This window comes from Jaculus jaculus, chromosome 1 (assembly GCF_020740685.1).
Source record: "Jaculus jaculus isolate mJacJac1 chromosome 1, mJacJac1.mat.Y.cur, whole genome shotgun sequence".
Lineage (NCBI taxonomy): Eukaryota > Metazoa > Chordata > Mammalia > Rodentia > Dipodidae > Jaculus > Jaculus jaculus.
Genome location: NC_059102.1, coordinates 274292786 through 274316006, shown reverse-complemented (window position 1 = coordinate 274316006; position 23221 = coordinate 274292786). Strand labels below are relative to the sequence as shown.

General features: G+C 46.0%; 1 protein-coding gene across 1 annotated transcript in view; it reads right to left on the bottom strand.

Moving 5' to 3' along the window:
• The window catches only part of Calb2 (calbindin 2), a 28728-nt gene extending 5761 nt beyond the window's left edge, over positions 1-22967 (bottom strand). The window contains exons 1-8 of the mRNA XM_004659562.2: positions 22817-22967; positions 11795-11871; positions 8656-8745; positions 6281-6361; positions 1999-2055; positions 963-1040; positions 426-481; positions 68-107 (exon numbers count right to left, since the gene is read on the bottom strand). Coding sequence (XP_004659619.1) covers positions 68-107; positions 426-481; positions 963-1040; positions 1999-2055; positions 6281-6361; positions 8656-8745; positions 11795-11871; positions 22817-22910 — 573 coding nt within the window. The 5' untranslated portion in view covers positions 22911-22967. The remainder of the gene's footprint in view (positions 1-67; positions 108-425; positions 482-962; positions 1041-1998; positions 2056-6280; positions 6362-8655; positions 8746-11794; positions 11872-22816) is intronic.
• Between the last annotated feature and the right edge of the window lie 254 nt (positions 22968-23221).

Sequence of the window (23221 nt, the reverse complement as noted above, 5' to 3'; positions counted from 1 at the left end):
AAAGTAGAGGGCTGAAAGCATATACAGATATGAGAGGAGGGGACAAAAAGCAAAGTGACGTCTGTACCTGAAATTTCAGCAGGAAGTTTTCTTGTACAGGCAAGAGTCTAAAAAGAAAACATTACAGCAGAGGTTAGACGACAGGACACAAGCAAGAGCCATTCAGCTGGGGGACTGGACAGAGGCAGTGCCTGTGGCTACAGAAATAGTCGCTGAGCACTTCACTACCAGGAGTTGGTGTGATGTTCCAGAAAAGGGATGTGGACAGTCAGGTGTCAACATCCCCAAGACCAACTGGCTCTGCTTTGGGGCCACTTGAAACCTGGATCTGCCACTTTCCTGCCAACTGCTCTCAGGCATGGGGACGGGAGCATGAGAACCTGTCCCAGTGACCCTAGGAGTGAGGAGGGCAAGCGCTTGCTTACCGGGACATCTCTGAGAGACCCAATTTGCCATCGCCATTCAAGTCAAACATCCGTAGCTGTCGGCGACAGAAAGAGATTCCAGGGTTATTTGTTTGACCTTTTCACATGGGACCTCCACCTGCCACCCCTTCCACTGGCGAGGTGAGGAGGCTCAGGCCTCCTTGGAAGCCACCTTGAGGCCGGCGACCAGCATTGCCTGTCAGTCACTGGGGGAGACAGTAGGGGCAAGGTTCTTGCTTATCCCGCCCCTTCTCAGGGGGTGGGGGTGAGGTATGCAGCCAGAGCTGTGCAGGCCCACCCTTTCTGGGTTCATCCTTTTTAGGAGCTGAAGAAGTTGCCATGGAAACAGATGCCTCCCCTTCCCCAGTCTCACTCTGGCCCAAGAGTTAGCTCAGTGGAAACCTGGTGGAGACAAGAGGCCCCCCTCTTGCCACTGTTAAGTCACTTCCCTCCGGCCTGAAGAATCAACAAAGAAAAGACCCTGCACACTAGAACCCTGATGGCCTGACCCATGTTCCCAGCCCGCGTGCCACTCACTATGGTTTGGGTGTATTCCTGGAGCTTGGGCTCATCATATGGCCGGTTGGCCTTCTTCAGCAGGTCTGACAGGAAACCCTGGAACACAAAGACCTCTTCAGAGCCAGACTCACTCATTCAGCTCTTTACCTCTTCATTTACCAATTCATTTAGACAGTTTACGCTGTTCTTTCCTTTTTTTTTTTTTCTTTTTACATCTATCAGCTATATAGCTTACATCCTTCGTGGTTCCCTAATCCTGTAACACTTGAGGTGTGACCCTTGTGGCCTCTGGGTGGCTTCTGAGACTAACCAAACAGATGGTAGAGATTGTCTCTGCCTCCCTGCTCAGAGCTCACACATGGGTTCAGCTGTGCTTGGAATTACTGGTTGCTTAGAGGGATTAGGGAGGATGTCCAAGCTAGAAGACCAACCTTCTGGGATTGTGTGGTGGTTTGAATTAGGTGTCCACCATAAACTTGTGTGTTTTGAATGCTTAGTTCCCAGTTGATGGCAATTTGGGAGGTGGAGCCTTGCTGGAGGAGGTGTGTTGTTGGGAGCAGGCTTACGAGTGTTAAAGCCAGCTTCCTCTTTCTAGAATCTGGCTCGCTCTCCTGGCTGCTGTTGATCACCTGATGTTGGCCAGGAAGGGATGTAAAGCCTCTGCTTATGCCATGTTTTCCCTGCTACCATAGAGCTATCTCTCAAACACTATAAGTTAAAATAAACAACTTTCCCCCCCAAATCAGATGCTTCTGACCAGATTCTTTATCCCAGCAACATGAAGGTAACTGAACAGATTGCTTCCAGGGTTCCTATCATGGGCACGCCCTAGCATGTGGAAGCGTGTGGTCCTATAGCTGTGGCCTTATAGCTCCACATTTCTGGTTTCACAGGGCTCCTTTGAGCAAGTTCTACCATCTGTGCCAGGCTCGAGCATTCCCAAGAGATCACAGATTCATGCTCCTCACCTAGTGTCTCCATTCCTCTCACCTTAAACACATAACCATTCTGGCCTAGGTCCCATTTCCATGCCCCTCATACTTCCCCATCTTACCTTGAGCTCATTGGCTTCAATGTAGCCACTTCTGTCCGTGTCATATTTCCGCCAAGCCTGCAATGGGAATGTCGACTCGTTCACAAAGACATGACAAAACCTGCCACCTCCCTTTTATTTCTGTTTAATAGGATTACAGGTTGGTGGTGTTAAAGAATGTTTCAGTGAAGGATGGGGACATGGAGATGGTCTTGCTTAGTCTCTTCACTGTCACAGAGGATGAAATGAGGGAGAGTCTCTTGGTCAAAATCACAGAAGAGGAGGAAAAGTTCCTGGGCAAGGTCTCCTTCCTGTAACTTGCTCCAGACCCAGCTTCTGTTTTGGGTCATCTTGTAAAGAAGGGTTGATGTTTTCCCAATGCTAATCAGGCAACTTTGACTGGAGCTATAGTAAAGGTCTGGTGGGATTTATTTTTGCTGTAGGTAGATGGGGTTATCCTTTGACTTCTTTGGAAGACTTTTATACCAAATAGGAACAGGGTTAAGGGAGGTCTTTAGAAGATGAAGGATCAGGCTTGGTTAGTTTACTGTACTTGTCCCTCCATCTCTCTGACATGATGTGTTTGATATTCATGGGTGGTGGTGAGGCAGGGTCAGTAATGCAAACAGTTTAGATTATCCCCAATCCACTCTTTTAGTTTGCTTATAAAAGGCTTCGTCCTCTTTAAAAAGGAGAAAAGAAACCATCCATTCCACCTTCTCAATCCATATGATTTAAGGAAGGTGAACACTATGCCCAGAGGTAGTCATATGACTGGTCAATCATCTATCTTTTTGGATCCCATCATGCACTGGTTCTGGGCTATGATTTGAGTCTTGGTTGTTTGGTACAAGTGTTGGATCCCTGTAAGAAACAGGGCATAGTCTGCTGATCACACCAATTGCAGTCTTTGACACCTTAAAGAGATGCAGTTTCAGTATATGATATGGGTCTAACCACCATGGAGATGTCATACCTTCCAGCCCTGGTCAAGCCTTCCCATCTTTACTGTGAGTTCATGAGGGACTGTGGGCCAGAACCACTCAGCTAAGCTATCTCCAGATTCCCAAACATAGAAATTGTGACATGACAAATGTTTGTTGCTTTAAGTGTCTAAATTTTGGGAATAATTTGTCATGCACAATAGTTAACTGATAAAATATCCCAAGAGCACATGGCCCTTTTTACAAGTGCACTGAAACCTCAGCTTTAATCCCCACTGTGTGATTGAAATCAAGAAATGCTGAGAGTAGGGGCGGGGTGGGGGTGGGCTGTCTGGTCTCTGGAAACGAGGCTGTTCCCCTCAGTCTTTGGACTATTTTGATGTTTCATATTGTTTAGGCTTTCAGGTTTTGTTCTGTCGACTTTTCTGCCTTTCATCCCCCAGACGAGCTACACATGGTCTCCTGAGACTCAGCATTCTCCTAAATTTTGCCTCCAGTGTTCCCCAGTTCTCCATAGGTCCCTCTTTATGAACAGGAGTATTAGGCTCCATGAACAATTTAGGGTTTTTTTAATATAAACAACAAAGCAATGCCATTTTGTGTCACATTAGGACATTTGGATCTAATGTTTTAAGTTATGAGTCATAAGCAAAACATCCTACAGGCAGCTTTAGTCCTCTATGGAGTAAAGTGCCCAGAGCTGGTTTCCTGAATGATCCTATAGTAACCCCTAAACAGGGTACCACCCCACTCTCTGCTGAGCTGTAAGCTCTCAACATCTCTTCCCCTACAGTACTTTGTGCCCATCCATCAAGGTGTCCTTATTCCCTTCTCATTCAAGGAAAAGAGTTCAAGAGACCTGGGCTTTGTGGAATCTCAAAGAAGTCCTGAGGTGTTCCTAAAATTAGATGTTGAATGTTGTGCTGAGCAGTGGGATGGAACTATCTGTGAATACAGTTTTTTAGGGCTCCCGAGGAATCATTTCATGTTTGTAGATGATAAAAATGGAACAAATGGCTAACTCCAGGAGAGGGTGGTTCTACAGGGGCGGGGGGGGGGTAGGGTAACAGGAAATGTTTGTGTGAGAGGGTGCTTGCTCTGCAGTTATGCTGGGGCTTAGAATAATAAAGGCTTATAATAATACTGAACTGTGGTGGTCACACGGGGACCCCACTAATAATTTTGAAAGATGGGTGGGGAGGAGGGAGACTTTTGGTTCCTTTTGATCATCTCTGGTCCCTGAAGGACAACCTTATTACCTCACCAGAGATTGAGTGGAAACCATTTTTGCTTTCCATCCCTATCAGGAAGAGAGGGATCAGGCATAGTCTTCCTTTTTCTCTCCTTTTTTGTCTCCTCATTCTCCTCCTCCTCGTCCTCTTTCTGTGCTGTAGACAGAACCCAGGACTTTGCACATACTAGGTTAATGCTCTATTACTGAGCTATATCCTTAGCCCCATATCTCTTTTCTGTAGACAGATGAAAAAAATGAATCTTAGGGCTAAAGAGATGGCTCAGTGATTAAAGATGCTTGCTTGCAAAGCCTACAGGCCCAGGTTCAATTCCCCAGTACCTATGAAGATGCACAGAGTGGCACATACATCTGAATATGTGCCCATATTCTTTCTTCCTCTCTCTCTCTCTCTCTCTTTTTCTCTGTCTTGTGCATGCCAAAAATAAACAATATATTAAAATTGGCTCTTTTGCAAATGCTGCATCCTGGCAAAGTCTAAGAATATGCTGGACTTTTCCCTGACACAAGCAAGAGAACTAAGGACAGAATCCAGAATGCTAATTATTGGCTTATGGAATCTTGCTGTCCCAGAAAATTTGGAGGAAAATCCTTGAAAGTATCCCATATGGGATACTTAGATAGACTGCCTCTTAAAAATGACTCTTGACCTTGAAAATTGGTTTCTTATGACCAACTTTCTATGTGTGGGGAGGACTCACAGCCATGTGGATTTCTGGAAGGCTCTTCAGTCATTCCAAGACCATGAATCACTAAGAAGGGAGTACTAGTGGAAATGGACTTAGCCTGGTGAGTGACATCATGCTGAAGGCCAGTCATGTATCAGAGAAAGTAGTTGTGTGGTGGTCACAGGATGACTTCCTTTCAGGGACACACACACTGGATAACTTAGGTAGGGCCCATTAAGAGAGCAACAAGTAATTAATTGGTAGTATGTTGGACATAAGGGTTAGTAACATAATTGGCTGCTACATCACATGTAATTTCTATTTTACATGCAAAGATTGTTCTATATAACTAATTTCATATGGGTTAATTTATCAGTCAAATATTACTCAAAAGACACTTGAGTTTAGATATCAAAAGTTTGGACATAAGCTTACCAAAGAATTTCTATTGCAAAGAGGCCAATGTTCATTTTAAGGGGGTATTATGGTTAATCTTGATTGTCAACTTGGTGGGATTCAAAATCACCAGGAAAACACATCTCTGGGCATGTCTGTGAGGGAGTTTCTAGATCAGGTTAATCAAGGTGAGAAGATCCACCCTGCATGTGAGCAACACCATTCTATGGTCTGGGGTCCCAGACTGAATAAAAAGGAGAGATCAGGCTGAGTTCCAGAACTCACCACTCTTGACTTCCTGACTGCAGATGCAATGTCCCAGCCGCCTCACGCTCTTGTTGCCATGCTTCCCCCACCCTGTGATGGACTATTTAAATGGAAATAAACTGTTCTTCCCCTAAATTGCTTATAGTCAGGTATTTGATCATAGCAATGAGAAAAGTAACTAATACAGTGTGGGAAGGCATGTACTAAAGCCCAGATTACAGTCAAACATCAAACATGGAAAATACTAGAAACCAAAATTTTCACTGGGCTCCTAGATTTAGCAAGAAACCTAAGTCCATTCTTCCCAACCTTAGAGACCTGGCTTTGAGGGATAAAAAAAAAAAAAAAAAAAGGTTCCTGAATGGTAGGGCATCCTAGAGCCAAATCCAGTGAAACAAGGCTCTTCTCTGTGGGGTTTTCCATATCATATGTAAATGTCTACCATAAGTCTCCAAAATAAGGATGTATGTATAGAACATCTCCCCATCATCCTTGACCCAAAGTTACTTTCCATCTTGAGATTCCCACCTTTTACTATAGACATGCCACCTGGGGATCTTGCTATGTTAGTTCTGGTTCAGTGGGGCAGGGAGTTTACCTTTCTGACAAGCACCCTGACCAGTAATACTGATACTGCTGTTTCACAGACAACACTTTGAGGAGAAGAGCTCTGACAGGCTCAATATCTCTCAGGAACCATCCCTGGAGCAGGCCTTCTAAAATGTAAGAGGAAGGTAGGTCTGCTCATGCAAAGAGAAGGCAGAGTTTGGTCTCACCTCCATAAACTCAGCACTGGAGCCCACATGCTGCCTGAAGCACAGAAGAAAATTCTCTTCAGTTGGCAGGATCTGTGCCAGCTGGGGAACACAGAGAATGATATCAGTATTGAGCAGTGACTTCAGGGGACATATCATACTTTGCCATGGGCAGGATGGAAAATGGCCAGCAGAGGGACATGGATGACACATCTTGCTATATTTTCCTTCCACCCTTTAGAACAGGGGCTTGTAGCTCTTCAGATGGGAAGAAGGTTCCAAGAAGTGATTCTGGGTCATCCCAATCCTTAGGGTAGGAAATGGATGGAAAGAGTACTTCTTTCAAATGTGACCACCCAGACTCAAAGGAACACTCTAGATAGAGTAGCTGATCCACCCCACATGTTCAAAACTCAAAACTCAAAAAAAAAAAAAAAAAAAAAGAAAGAAAAAGAAAGAAAATGACAAACTGATCTAGGTAGAACTGAGATGAGCTCCATCTAAGTGATCCTGGGGTGAGCTGGCCTGCCTCAGGAAGAAGGTGTCTTTTGCGGTGTCATGACTGAGGTGGTGATTTAATAGCCCAAATCTAAGCTAACAGGATTGTATTCCAAATGCATGCTGCTTATTGGATGCAAATTAGTATCCCAACAACCTGATCCTTAGAAAATGCAAATACTTCTGTATTGCCAACATGGCTGCCTGCCTACCCAATTGCTCTTCATCACTTTTTCTTCCCCCAGAATCCTTGGGCTACAGGCAAATGCCAATCAGTCTAATTCTCCTAAAGGTGACAGTCCCATTCTCCTCACCAGTGACTGGCTAATAAAAAGGCACATGAACCAGTTCTGGCCAATGAAATGTATTGTGGGAAAGGTTTCCTTGTATTTCAGAGCCCCCCCCCCCCCAATGGACATGACTGGATCTGGTGGCCACCTGTTACCAGCTTAAGGAGGAAAATGTCTTGGAGCAGATAACAGAAGTAAGGGATAGAGAACAAACAGAGGCTCACAACCACTGCCATTTACTATATGTTAATTTTTTTTGCTTGTATATGTGTGTGTAGTATTCATTCACACAAGGATGCGTGTCTATATGTGTGTGTATGTATACATACAGATGTACCTGTATGGATGTGTGTGTGTATATGGAGACCAGGGGTTGTTTTCATCGGATCTCTTCCTCAATTGTGTCCCACCTTTTTGTTTTGTGAGACAGGGTCACTGATCTGGACATACTAGGTAGTCATCAAGCCCTAGAGATCCTTTTGTCTCCATCTCCCCAGTGCTGAGATGGCACATGCTCCACTGGACCTGGCTTTTACATGGGTGCTGGGGAGCTGAACTCAGGTATTCACGCTTGCACCGAAACATATTTACCCACTCATGGGTTCATCCTCCCAGTCACTAAAGGTTGCATTTTTTGAGAAAAATATTTACTAACCCTGGTATTTACAACAGGGGCATCTATATAGTGCCTAGCCTCTTTAACTGGGCTATACAGTGCCATCCCTTAATAGCTTTAAGGGTGCCTTCTACCAGTGCATGATTTCTCCCTGCAGGCAAGCTGCCCTCAGCCAAACTAGAGCTTCCCCACTGGACACAGTCTGTGGTTCCTTCATCCCAGGATGGGGTGCATCCAGTGACTGACTGACACAAGCCGCCAGGTGAGACACAGTCTGTGGTACAATTTGAAAGAGTCCTCCTGTGACAGCTAGGACCAGGCTCTGGTAGAAACTGCCACCTGGCTTATCTCCCTCCATCTTTTGCTGATGCCCTCTCAGGTGGTGGTCATCAGGATGTGGTGCTCTCTTCTCCACTGGAATCTCCGTCTTGGGCCTGGCTTCTTGAGGATCTGGCCCATGGCAGCATTTGAATCAGTGCATCATGGAAAGGCAAGGCCCTAATTTATATGCCATCATTTCCGACCGCTTGACCATGGGCCACAAACTGGAAGAGCATTTGACACATGTTTACGGTAAGTGTGAATATGTGTATAAGCGTATGCCTGTGAGTGTATGTAGTCATATATAAATGCACATGTATGTGTGAATACATATATATTCAGGCTTTCTTTGGATACCTTAGTTGGGGCATAAACTCTCCTGTTGACCAGTATTTTTTTTTTTTTTTTTTTACTTATTGTAAGCTCTGTTTATTATATATTTCTGCTTGGAGCCTGTTGGGCCCCAAACATCTAGGGATCCTAGACCATTGTCTATTGCCTCCTCTTTCCTTGGGTGACACATAGAATACTTCCCACATGTTGGGCATCCAGATTGTTAGGAGCAGGGACTTTTCTGACCATCCTCTTATTAGGTCCTTGAAAGGGCACCTGTATATGGCTGAGGGACATGGCTCTTACACATGGTCCTGAGCCAGTCCTGGGGCACTCACCTCTGCCATCTCAATTTTTCCATCTGAGTTCTTGTCATACTTCTGCATGAACTCCTTCATCTTCTCTCCAAAGTTGTCACTCTTTGACATCTGTACACAGAGAAAGGAGCCTGATCTTGCTGCCACATCCCATGGACACACAGATCCCAATGCAGCAGGGTGGAAGTCATTTTGTGTCTTGGACACAGGACACAGAACCGGTGGTGTTAATGTTCATCAGGTCAGTGCTATGTCCTCTTCCTTGTAATGATCTCTCCCAACCTAACCATCTTTTCGTTAGGGCTTCACCTCATCAGTGCCAAGGAGGACAGAGCAGGGCACCTGGCTATGCTCTGTGCCATGTAATTAATAGCTTCTCTCTGTCTTTGAGGTGGATCAACCCATAGCTATAGCAGAAGAATTTTGACTTAACCCATTATTCAGCTGTGAGATCTAAGGCCCCACTTAATTTTTTTTAATTAACTAATTTATTTATTTACAAGACACACACACACACACACACACACACACACACACACACAGAGAGAGAGAGAGAGAGAGAGAGAGAGAGAGAGAGAGGCAGATAGAAAGAGAGAGAAAGTGAGATAATGGACATGTCAGGGCCTCCAGCCACTGTAAACAAACTCCAGACGCATGGGCCACTTTGTGTATATGGCTTACCTGGGTACTGGGGAATTCAGCCCAGGTCCTTAGGCTTTGTAGGCAAGCGTCTTAACTGCTAAGCCATTTCTCCATTCCAAGGCCCCACTTTTTTATTGAGACAGCTTGTAACAGAACCCAACTTAATTCAGTGCTCTAAGATGGGTTCCAAGCATTCCATCATTGCAATATAAACTGCTCATTTTCTTCAATGGCTAACTAGAAATTCTATACTAGTTCTTTGATCTTGTGTCAGAAAAAAAAAATGTGAGGAGAAAGTCATCCCATAGCTGAGAGATAATTAAAATATTTCACTCAATTATTCTGACTATAGAAAAACAAAGAATTTACCAGGATGTGATTTAGTTCATTACTTCCTATCTTAAATATAAAGTTTTTCTGAAGTTCTAGAATCTTCCCTGGTTTGGGATGCTCATATCATTCGAACTAAGGAACTCTTCCTTATACCCAGTCAGTGCTGCATTCCCTGGGCATCTGCTGTCTCTGCTTCTAGGTGGCTTTCATGCTTCTTAGGAATGGGCCAAGGCCTAGGGCTAGGGAGATGGCTCAGTGGTTAAAGGAATGGGCCAAGGGAAATGCTACAAAATTTGATATTCTGTTCTGAATTCCTTTTATATCAATTTTTGAACTGGTCTTAATTTGCAATCTTTATTTGTTGAATGGTATTTATTTATATTTATAAATATGCACAGTATGATGCTAGGTGCTTATAAATATAGTCAACCTAGTGGTCTTAAACATGTCAAACCTGAGGTTATGTTCTTCCATCTTACACACATAGAGTCCACAATGAAGTGATGTCATTTAAGGTCACCCAGTTAACAAAAACCAGGAATCAATTGCCTAGCTCTTCTACTCCCAAGGCCACTGATCTTTCTAGTATATGGCAGCTGCTCTGAGAAGCAGTCCTGGCTTACAGTGTTAGGATTGTTATAGACATACTTAGAAGCAACCCTGATGGTATCAGAGGAAAGGAATGACTTAAGATTTGAAATTCATTGCTAAAGCACATTTCTCTGTCTGTGATCTCAGAACTAGTGTCAATGACCCAGTTTCTACAATCTGAGCTTCATTATCCTAGTACTGAGAGTCAGTGAAGGAAATGTTGATAAACAAACCAATGTATTGCCTCCAACCCTTTAAGCCTATGGCTCTGATTTGAAGTACTCTGCTAAGCTTTAAACCAGAAGCTCACAGCAAACTAACTCTTCTTGAGAACTGCCTTAAGAGTTGATATTAAGCAGTGGGCTAGTTAATAGGCATGAAGCAAAAGAGAGGAGAGAGACCTTCCAAAAGGACCCAGGGGAGCTAATGGGAGGGAAAGGGATCCATATATTCCAGAACTGGACATTGGATTCATAATAGACTAGTGCCAATCACCTTAGCTTCTCAGTATTTCACATGCCTTTCCCAGGAGGCTTTAGAAAATTCACTAGAGCCAGTTAGCACAGAGTGACTGCAATTCAGAAGTTCACGACACAGCCACACACAAGGCCGGGAAGGACCATTTAGGCCTTAGATGCTGCTTCAGAGAAACTGTTCCTTGTCCTCCAGGTTCTTATTGAGTATTCAGCCTTTGCTGGTCTAGAACACTGTTTTTTTTTTTTTTGTTGTTGTTGTTTTGAGGTAGGGTCTTGTTGTAGCCCAAGCTGACCTGGAATTCACTAGGTAGCCTCAGGGTAGCTTTGAACTTACAGTGATACTCCTACCTCTGCCTCCCAAGTGCTGGGATTAAAAGCTGTGCACTAGCACATTGGGCTTAGAACACTCGTTTTATACCGAGAATGATTCTGCTCCCCCACTTCCCACCCAAGAGACGTTTCACAATGTCTACAGACATTTTTGACTGCTACCACTTGAAGGAGGGTGCTGCTGGTGCCTCATGGATAGATTCAGGGATGCTGTTAAACATCATTTACTGTATAGGACACACCCCCATCACTACAAAAGTTATTTTTCCCCCAAGTGTCAATATTGCTGTACCTGAGTAATGCTCATCTAAAATACAGGTACTTGGAGTCCTCTGAGCACTCAGTATTGATCATAAACCCTCTGAAGCATCTCAGAGAAACTATGGACTCTGTCCCTGGGAAAAAGATACTATTTATTCTGAACATTCATGCCTAGATGCACAGCAGTAAAGTTCGGGGGCTCATTAACTCCAATACTTATCATGGTTGCCTTTCAATCAAGATAGCACGGATATTGAGATAAGGTGCTCTTAGGAGCTATCTTATTTTTTTTATATACTTAAAAATGAAAGAACAACTTTAAGTTCCAAGACAAGAGAGGCTTCCAGGCCTGCTGCTTAAGACCATAGAGGTTAAGATGACAGAAAACTCAAAACCAGGGATCTCCAACCTTTCAACACTGTGACATGACATTGTCATCTACAAATGAATGGGCTGCATTCATAGCTACCCTAAGACACATGCAGCTCACAGGTTGCAGAATAGACAATGGAGGGAGGTGGACTCACCATGCCAGAGCCTTTTCTTGCCTTCTCCAGCTCTTGGAAAAAGTTTTCTAGCTCTTTACCTTCAATATATCCATTTCCTGAGAGGATATAAAAAAAAATTAAAAAAAAAGAATTAACCTCAGAGTTGAATAGTAAGATTAGCACAGTGGTCAGGAAGTCATGGAGAACTTCTCCCTTCTAGTCATCAAACAGGTATGTTGGCCACCAGTTTTAGGTATATGGGTCTTTGATCTTAGAGTATCTGTGGGTAGAGATTCAAGATTAATATAACATGTGTCCTTGGAAAACTCAGAACGCACGTGTACCTGGAGCCTCAGAACACGACCTTATTTGAAGAAGAGTCTTTGAAGATGTCGTTAGTTAAGATGAGACCACAGTGGGTTAAGGTGAGCCCCCAGTCCATTGCCAGAAATCCAGACATAGGGAAGAGGGTTGTATGAAGACGGAAGCAGACTGGAGTGTGGTACTTTGTAATAACAATCCTGGGAATCCCTATTCAGAAGGGCACTGTTGATGAAAATAGTTTAACCCATCTCATCTGCAGACTGGGTAATTATACTCAAATGAAGTTTTTGCTTTGAGACGAGGTCTCACTGTGTAGCCCAGCCAGTCCTCATGTTCCTCCTGCCACCATGCTTGGCTTAATTGGAAATTTTTTTTGTATTTACAGAACAATCTGTTATTAGTGCATGACAAATGTTGGCATTGCTAAAGTTCAATTACCAGAATTTGTGTATAAGATGAGCTTAAGGAGAAAGTGCAGTGATCAGCACTAAGTCTCAAAGTCAAAGCCTGAAGATCACACTAGTAGTGGGAGGTTTGTTAGGCTCTTACACCTGGCTCCTGGCGGCCAGATAGCAGTGCCAAGCTGACTCTATTACTATCAAGTAGTGAGATGTCCTTTAGGCTCTTACACCTGGAGCCTGGTGGCCAGATAGCAGTGCCAAGCTGAGTCCACTGCTAAGGTCATTGGTCTGCCACAAGATGGGAAGGAGATATTTATGGGAGGGAACTCAGCCAGGGATAAGGCAATACTTCCCAGAATTCACTGCATGTTGGAATCTCCTGGGATCTTTACAAAATATGGACGTCTGCCTTTCACCTCTAGACATTCTGATGTCATTGGCTTGGGGTGTGAATTGAGCATTGTGACTTTTTTCAGCACTCCTGTGTATAACAAATTTAGGAAATCACTGGCCTGCAGTCAAATTCCACGTCTGAACCCAAGTAGGGGAGCATGATACGCATGGAGGAAGATGGCTACTTCCTTCAAGGGCATGCAGAATTATAGACTCAACAAATAACAACAGAGAAGCATGTGCCCTGGCCTCTGGGGATTGGGAAGATCTTCCAGCTCCTTCTCTTAGTACCCACTGAGAACATAAATCCTAAATAAATAGCCTTCGAGGCAGCCCCTTGTGGAGAAGATGCCTTAATAAATATGGCACAGAGACAGTCATTTGAGATGAATTACGCATTTCTGTCTGCAAGCAAAAGAGTTCCAATTTTTCCAAGATGGGGCAGTTGTCTTTCTTCTAGGATGTTCTGCAGGACTTAAAAATTATTTATTTTATTTATTTGAGAGAGAGACTAAGAGGCAAATAGAGAGAGAGAAAGAGAGATGGATACACCAGGGCCTTCAGCCACTGTAAACAAATTCCAGACACATGCACCCCCTTGTGCATCTGGCTTACATGGGTCATGGAGAATTGAACTTGGGTCCTTTGGCTTTGCAGGCAAATGCCTTAACTGCTAAGCCATCTCTCCAGCCCCTCTGCAGGACTTTCTGAAAGGGATGAGATGGCTCAACAGTTAGGGGAACTTGATCACAACGGCTGTAGGCCTGAGTTCAATTCCCCAGTACCTATGTAAATACCTGGCATATCTATACTCTCTCTCTCTCTCTCTCTCTCTCTCTCTCTCTCAGTTCAGGCTGGCCTTGAACTCATGATCCTCCAGCTTTCACCTTCTCAGGGCTGAGATTCTAGGTACATGGCACTATTCTTGTCTAAAAGTATTTAATTGCAGGACCTCATATCATCAATCTGTTATAGGTAGAACATATTTCATTTATCTGAGAGCTTTGATTCCCTTCTTTTGCTTCAGCAGATTATTCAAGACCTCACTATGTGTAAGGCCTTGATGGGTTGCTATGGGAAAGGTGACAATGTAGTCCTGCCTTCTGAGTGACCATAATCCTTTCAGACTCATGGTTCATAACATGGAGAAGCAGAATCCTTCTTGGTTGCAGAAGAAACTAAGGCACAGTAAAGCAGGACCAGACCCAGGCTGACCTAATTCATGTTTACATGATATTTATTGAACTTCTGCTTTGTACAGGCCTTGTTGTCTAGGTGTTGAAGGTACAAAGGAGAGCTAGATAATGACCTGCCATCATGGGGCTTACATGCTAACAGGTACAGGTAAAGCAGGGCCAGATGAACAGCAGGGAAATGAATTTAAACATGCTGCTTCCAGTGTCACATGAAACGAGGAATGCTGATATAAGGGAATAGAGGTGACTTCCAGGGCCCCTTGGGCAGGATGGGCAGGGAGGACCTCTCTGGGAAGCGGGAGAAAGAAGGGAGGAAACTAAGATAGGGAGAGGGGTCCAGAAGCTGGGATGGTGGCTCTGTGGAAAGATGCAGTAGGCAACAGGAGGTTCCCAGGTACACCCTTTATGCCCTGCTGGGAATCGCCCCATGTGCCCCAACCAGAGGACAAAATGTTGCTCCATGCAATGAGCCTTCACCTTTTGAAGTTGTAGAGATGGACCTGTTACTTTAAAGTCCTGCAGGGTCTGTGAGGGTAAGCAGCCAGGCAAGCCTTAGAAGGCAGAGTGACAAGTGGGGAGTGGACAGGCAAGCAGGCCCCAAAAGAGAGATGCTTACTATTGGAGAGGAGAAGGCCTGCCTTGCTGTGACTTTCCTAATGTCACTTCCACTTACCACCTAGGTGGCTCCAGCACGTGGGGTGGGGGGGAACGGGGAGTGCGGGGGCCGGGCTGGGGTACAGGAGCAGTTAGCTGACATCCTTCTTGGAAGACTTAATCCCTGGGCAAGCATTCCGCTTTTTCTGTGACCTTGTTACAAGAGGGTAGGGCTACTAAGAAGATCTCACATGGATGGGCATTAATAAAAATGCGGTCACCATAGTAACCATCATTCCTAACCTCCTCATCAAACCATATCCTGGGAACATTAGGAGAGGGTGCTAGGTGGAAGGCAGGGACCCTGCATCCTTCCCAGACCAACTCTTGCTTCCATTCTCCATCACCACATGCCTCTGTTTATCTAGGACAGCATCTCTTTACCATCTCTTTACTAGAGACTATTGGAATTCCTGACTGTAGGATGCCCCATCACAAAAAAAAGGTGCATTTGATTCTCCCTGAGGGTTGTATGTGCCAATTTTCTGAGGGGAACAGGTAAAAGGGAGCTAAGGAGGAGAGAGAACTGTTACGACCAGCTCCATGACCATCCACTGTTCTTCAGCAAGTCAGCTCCTCTGAGCTTTGGTTTATGTCTAAAGTGGGCAAAGCCTGGTTGTGAGAGCTAACCAAAGTAATTTCTGGAAACATTCTGGAAAGTGTAAAATCTCACATAAATGGGAGGCACTAGATTTTTATTATTATTATTATTATTATTATTATTATTATTATTATTCCTCACCTCTTACGGTCCTCTGAGTCAATCCATGGCTAATGACGCTTCAGCCCAGAGGGCTCTGGCAGCTACTGTTCTCTTCGGAGGGTTGAGTCTCACCTTGACTTGTGTAAAAGTTTTGACAACAATGTCATTGTTTGGACTCCGGACTTTCTGTCTTAATTGGTGGAGTGGGGATGCTTTCTAAGGTCTCTGAGTGATTTTAATGTACAATCAAGGTTCAGAACTGCTGTGGAGCAGCACGTCTCAAACTTTAGGGTGTGTAACAATTACCTTGGGATCTTATTAAAGTGAAGAGTCTAATTTAGTAACTTTAGAGTACTATAGAAGGGCTGGCTGGCTGTTTCAGTGTGGTCTGTGGATCAGCAACATCAGAATTACCTGGAACCTTGTTAGAAACGCAGAATCTGGGCTGGGGGTGCAGCTCAGAGGCAGAGTCTTCCCTGGCATGTGTGAGGGCCCAAGTTCAACCCCTTGTAACACATAAGCCAGCGCCCCTCCCTCAACCTTCTCAATCTGTCTCCACGTGGTGTGGGAGCTGCTTCACATGTCTCAGGCAATTCCCTGACTTGCAGTGGCAACGTGAGTGTGCCATGATGGGGCTGGTTAGAAATGTAAATTCTCAGGCCTCACCCAGGACCCACTGAATCTCCCTGGGGCTGTGACCCAGAGATCTAGTTTCCGAGACCCACAGCATAGTTCAATTTGAGACCCAGTGTCCTGGGTATTGTGATCAGTGCCTAGTGTCTAGAGAATTCCATGGCATATGGGATACAGAGCTGGAAGGAGAAGAGATACTGTTAAACTGCCCCAGAAAGTACCTGTGAGGCCAGGCCACTTGACCGTCTGTGTGGAGTTCAAAGTTATGATAATCTCTCTAGCCTGAGCAACTCCGGAACAATGAGATCCCAGCCCTTGGGTCAAGAAATTGGGTCCCTAGGCTTGGCTCCATTCTGAGTATGACTTTGCATAGCATGGCCACCATTTTCAAATAGCTTTCCCTTCCCACCTCACTATCTTTAGTGTGCCGCCAGGTAAACAGAGAGGTGCTAACCCTACCTGTGCTGGAATGAACTTGAGCATGGGAGAGTCTCAGGCACGGGCTGACAAATGATCCTTCTGTTTATATCAGGGACTTCACTATTATTTATGGATAGGTATACACACACTCCCTATTCTAGTACCTCCTGGGGGGAAAAAAGGCCCAGATTCACAGTTCTTCAATGACTGTTTGGATACACCGGATTCAATCTGCCTCCTGAACGAATCTCTGGAGTTGGGCTGGGTCCCTTGAACCTGTGGACAGCTGGCAGCCTGGCGCTGGGCTGAGTCCCAGTCGTGGGGAGGCCAGAAGGAAGGGGCAGATTGGACGAGAGCAGAGACTACAGAGAGCCAAAAAGGAGGGGAGAAGGGCCAAGCATGAGGCCCCAGATGGGGCTGGCTGGCCACAGGAGGGCATCTGATGCAATCTGCCAGGAGGGATGCCAGCCGGCTGGGCACACTGCAGAGGCGCTGTTCTTGAAGAGCCTCATGCCTTGCTGTATTAATTCTGGTTCCCTGGGTATTGAGAAAGATTCCCCTAAGGGGTCTCCTGAGCCCCAGCAACCTCCCTGAGGACCATAGCTAGTAAAAGTGCTCACATCTGGATGGGGAATAACAAGACGCAGGAGGGCAGGGACTTGGTGCGCCTGGGCTGGTGACTGCCCAGGGCAGGAGGGCTGAAGCGTCTTGTTTGAGAAAACATGCTCCCTTGGCTGCTTGGCTACCTCCCTGGGGGGCTCCAGCCCTTCTCAAACCCAGTGTCTTCTCCTAGCTGGTGCCATCACTGTTCAAGAGGCAGGGCGATGGCCACTCAGGGATCACCCAGCTCTGTGCACACTCCACACCAAAGGGCAGTGTTAATGCTACAACTGAGCTGAAGGTAGAGGGAGGTAGGAGGACTCTTCTTGGGAGCCGCCTCAGGTGAGGTAGGAGGCTCTCCCAGGCAGCCTTATATGCTGGCATCAAAGTTGATGAGGTGTCCACAGGGCTTCACTACAGGGCCAAAGGAAAGCTGTTTTCAGACAAATAAAACCTTGGTCCCCAGCACTGGACCCCATTGCCTTTAATGGACTGACCATTGATTTGTATGGGTATAATGACTGTCATATGAATAGCACAGTCTATTGACTTGTAAATGTAGTTAAAGGCAATACTTCTACTGGATATCTTGGAGCCTGTTTATGTAAGCCTTCCCTGTTAGTATGCCATAAGTATTCATTTAATGTTTTAGTGTTTTCTTGTGTGTGTGTATGTGTGTGTGTGTGCATGTGTGTGTTACTAAGGACGGAATCCAGGACTCTTGGCACATGCCAGGCAAGTGCTCTGTCCAGGAGCTACACACCCAGCCCTTTCATTTACTCTCCTAATGCAGCTGCCCAGGCCTCTCTCCACCTCTGGGAGGCGTTGTTGTTCTAGCTTTTCTCCCCTTCCTCCCACAGAGGGCACAGAGCTAGCATAGCAGAGCTTGGCACTCTGGAAGGGCGTGCCTGGCTTCTGGTTCCTCCGTGGGGTATGAGTTTGCAGAGCACTTCTAATCATTGGGTTTAGGAGTAGAAGAGCCCTTCCCAGCTTCATACTGTCCTTATCGTTACTCCCTTGCACGGTCCTTGAGTGTAGGGAGCTCAGAGACCCACACAGATGAGGAACACGGCTCTGTTCTTGTGAGAAGCTTCAAGAACCTGCTCTACCAGGATATTCAAAAACAGACAAAGCTCAGAAGACTCTGGGCAGGTCCTTGTACTTGTATGTATGTAGGTATACATTCTTTTGGGAAAGGGAATGATGTCCATAAAATTATTTTATGTCCATAGAATTATTTTCTGAAGCCGGGTGTGGTGGTGCACACCTTTAATCCCAGCACTCGGGAGGCAGAGGTAGGAGGATTGCCAAGAGTTCAAGGCCACCCTGAGACTACATAGTTAATTCTAGGTCAGCCTGGACCAGAGTGAGACCCTACCTCAAAAAACTAACTAACTAACTAACTAAATAAATAAATAAAAGTTTAAAGGTATTTGTGTTCTATCCTCTCATATGAAATTTTCAAACACTACAAAAGTTAATTTAGAAAAGATTTCTTTTAATATCTTATTCACTCTTTGGAAAGAACCACTAAAGTCTAGTTGAATTTTTCCAAATATTCTCCATTGTTCATCTGTCATTAACACAAAAATCACCTCCCAACATGCACTAGTTGGTGACATCATAGTGGTTACTGACATCCCTACAACACCTGCACTGTTCTGACCCCATCAGTATTTTGACCTAGAGGACAGAGGAGGACAAAAGGAATGAGGCAACAAAACAGAAGGAGGGCGAACTTGAAAGAGGAGAGTCCTCAGTGGGATGGGGCTGGGCAAGGGGACCAAAGAGGAGAACATGATAGGAACATGACCAAATTACAGCATGTCCATATACTGAAGTTCTTAATAAAAATAACAAAAATCGGCCAGAAGAAATGGCTTTTCAGGTAAGGCACTTGCCTGAGAAGCTTAAGGACCCAGGTTTGACTGCCCAGAACCCACATAAGCCAGATGCACAAGGTGACTCATGTGCACAAGGTCACACACGTGTACACAGTGGCACACACGTCTTGAGTTTGATTGCAGTGGCTAAGACCCTGGCACACCAATTCCCTTTCTCTCTCACTCTTTCTCTCATAAAAAAATGTGAAAAATAACAAAAATCAGTGTCTTCGTATTCTAGTGTTCTTAGTATTCAAAGAACTCCTTTAATAGGTTCTCTTGTGCATAGAGCATCTTCCGTGTGTAGGCTAGAAGGCTACAGGGGATGGGATGCTTAGCTTGGTCCCATGGATGTGTGCTTGCCTTTGGGAGAGGCCTCCTCTTCATAGTCTTTCTGCTTTCAGAAGGGTAGCAAGAACTACAGTATTTCTCTTCTGAATCACAACTTGGTTTCTCATGGGCTGACAGTGTAATGGGCCCTGATGGTATCTATCAGAACCACACAGAGAGGGCATATGAATGCTGACTTGACATGCTAGACAAGAGTTCTACCAATGAGCTACATTCCTAGACACTTTTTATTCTAAGACAGGGACTCACTAAGCTGCTCGGTTGGTTTGGAACTCATTTTGTAGCCTAGGCTGTCCTTGAATTTATAATCCTCCTGCTTCAGCCTCTCAAGTAGCTGTGATTATAGACCTGCACTGTCAGGCTTGGCAGCTACCTGGATGTTACATAGTAAAAAAGTTCCTGACAAAGTGACCAGGAAGCAATGCTCTTAGACATAGTGTCACTCACAATGTGGAGGTGATATGTGTAAGAGCTCCAGACCCCACTAGGGTCATAGGGTGCCATTTTATAATGCCTAATGTTTCTTTGAAGAGACATCTGACCCCTCCCAGTACCAAGCCCTAGTGACCACTAAGGAAGAGTTGTGGCTATATAGTTGATTAGGAGACCAGATCTCTGGTCCTCTCCTGCTATGCTGTGTGATCTTATGAAAAGTATTATATCTTTCAGGGTACCAACTCTCCACTCTCTAAATACCTCTCTTGCCTTTCCCCATTACAAGGCTAGCTATCCATTTGAAGGCTACTAAGATGGTGTTTCTTCTGTCTGTTTTGGAATGGCTTGAGTAAGGGATACTCCTACCCCACTCCCACTCTTGTTGGGATCCAGCTCTTCTGTAAGGTCTTTGTTTGCTATAAGAGACTGGGAAGGTAAGGAGGTGCCTCCTTTTTCCTGGTGGCTGTGATTAACTGGGCTCTAGGAAGCTTACTCCAGGGACCTGGTGAACAGTCAAGGAGACTCTCCCAGAGGTCTTTAAAGCAAGACGCGTAGAGCTGGAACAAATCCCTAGGTTGCAAACAGAAGCCAGGGCTGGTGAAAGAGAGGCCCAGACAGGACTGGGCACCTCAGTTGGTGTGGTGTTGGGTTCACCTGCAGCCTTAGGATGCTCAGCAGGGGCAGGCTGGTCAAGGAGAAGGTTAATAGCAAAAGTACAAAGCAAAATGATCTCAAGCCTATTTCTGGATCCTCTGGTGGAATTCTAGTTTGTTGGTAAATGTATTTTCCAGTCGAACTTGATTCCATTTCTGACATTTTAATTCTCACTGCCTCCCCCTTCTCCATTAGTTCCAGGGCCCCACTTTTGGGAGCGAGGAGACCAACGCACACTGGCTTTGGAAGATCCTTAAAAACTCTTGTGTCTTACTGTAATTTAGCAATTCTGAGATGATGGAAGTACCCATTCTGCTGAATTTGGGTTGTGACTTTTCTGTGGGCTTGTACTTATCATCACAGAAAAAACCAAACTGAAACAAAAACCCTCTTTCTACCTTGTAGGTGTCCATCTGAGTGGGGACGTGTGCTCTGGTTAGGAACCAGCACCACTGACTTGTTCCATGACCTCAACCAAGTCACTTCAGCATCTAATTCCTCATCTGCACAAGAGAAACCTGCCCAGCAGCCTCTGGGTGCAGGATTCAAGAAGGTGCAACTGCTTTGAAAAGTACAGCATTTCAAAATGTACCTAAGCATAAGGATTTGTTTGGTAATTGAAGGGTTATCAGTTGTCCCCAGGGAAAAGCAGACTTGTAGTTGTCTGTTTATAGCTGACTCATCGAGCAGGATAACCTTGGCCACTTAGTACCTTTCCTTGAGCCATGGAAGTCTCTGGTGCAGACAGACTGGCCAGAGCATGTCATGTACTAATATTAAGAGGCATCAGTACTGTTATAGCCCTTCCCACCCGGAGAGCTGGATGGCATGAGCCACATATTGGAGACACCACCCCTTCTTCCTCCCATTTTTCAGACTGAACAATTGACCCACCTCTTTCAGTAATCCACAAGCATGCCACCATCCTACCCCAGGAATCCAGCCGCCCAGTCCTGTGCCCTTCTAGCTATCTCAGTTGCCTCCAAAGAAGCAAAACTTTATCTTCCTATAGCCCCAGATATTAACCCTTGACTCCCCACAGCACTTTGACCAGAAGATCTCTATGAAGCCACCTAAACACCCTGAGTGGTGAGGCAGGGAGGAGAGAAGAGCTCAGCAAGTCACCACTTGACAGTCTGTTTCCCATCCCCCTCCCTCTCAGTTTCCCCATAAATACCCTAAGCCACCACCCTGCCAGGGGTCTGAGATGCAAGAGCATCTGGACGCCCACTATCCAGGACGATGGAGGGGAAATCAATCAGAGTGTAATGGAGAAAACCTCTCCAGTAATATTAGATGCCTCTATGGGTGTGGAGGGGGTGGGGTTTGCTCCTTGTATGCTTGAGTCAGACCATAGTAGACATTTGGGATCCCAGGTCTGAGAGCCAAGTCCAAACACTATTTATTCACCTGGCCCTCACTTTTTTGAGTTGGTTGTTGTGAAGCCACACAGAACAAAGCGTCTGGTTACTGGGGTGCTTAGCGTGGTCTCCCCCCCACCACTAGTAAGCTCTCAGTGCTCTGTAAATAACCTCTCACCCACGTCCATGCAAGCAACCCTAATTAGACTGAGTGGATCACAAAAGGAAAGACATCCAAGTAGAAGTGGGTCAGGTTGGGAAGGAGCTCAGTGGGAGGTGGTGGGAGATGAGATGGTAATGGGAAATGAATATGATCAAATACTGTAGATACAAGTATAAAATTGTCAATAGAAATGATTTTCTTCCTCTATCAACAGACTAAGAGTCCAAGGTTCTCACCATGAGGGACCAGGCCTGGTGAGGGGGTGGCACTTGACCCTTCCCACCACATCCACTGCTGCTGTGGTTGGAACCCACTTGCGTGTGGGGATGTAAAATAGACAAAGAAAGTGGGAGGGGTGTTGAGTCCCAAATCCATCATCCACTGCTGTTCCTGGCCAGCAAGCCCGAGGAGACCCACGGGTTTGCCTAGCTTTCCCCAAATCCCACAATGGTGTTGGGGCTGCTGAGGTGACCCTCAAAACCCCAGGAGCATGAAGGGAGAAGTGAGTGGGCTTCGGGAGACCTGTAGCTGCAGGGCTAGAAACAAGAAGTTAGCTTGATGAGAAGGGTGGGGAAGATGGCAGAGGGGTGGATCATGGGGAGTCTCTCTTTACCTGTCCAGACCTCCAACTTGCCCAGCCTGAGAATGCAAAAGTCGGTGGGCTGTCTCTACATCGTCAGGGAAAAGTTACTGACAGTTGTCATCAGAGCAGCACGGCATTCCCTAAACTCGAGACCCCAGCAGGCTCTGCCACCGGCACATCCCCTTGGGGGCAAATGCACCAGCAGCTCACCTAGAGCCTTTAATCCCTGTCCCTCCCACCGCAGGTCCTGGTGTGGGGAGGGTTGTGGGGGAGTGCAGCGGGCTCAGAAGTTGGGAGCTTTACTGACCGTCTGCATCGAAATGCTTCCAGATTTCCAGGAACTGGGACGCCGTCAGCTCGGCCAGGTGCAGGTAAGGGGGCTGCTGCTGCGGGCCAGCCATGGCGAGCCGCTCAAGACCTCGGGCAGCACAGCGCTGTCACTCGGAGCCGCGCGGCTGGCTCTGGCACTCGCGCTGGGGCCGGAGCGCCACGCGGCTTTTATACGCAGCCCCGAGCTGCGCCGCGCCCGGCCGCCGGCAGGGGGCGCGCGGGCTCTGGGAATCGAGCAGGGGCGCGGCGGTGCGGCCGGGCTCCCTGCGGACTCACATCCCGCACGCACCGAGACCCGCTCACCGCCCCCTCCAGAGAAAAAACCACAGGCTTCTTGGTAGAAAGTGAGGGAGGCTGCTCTTGCTCCTCCCACATTCCCCAC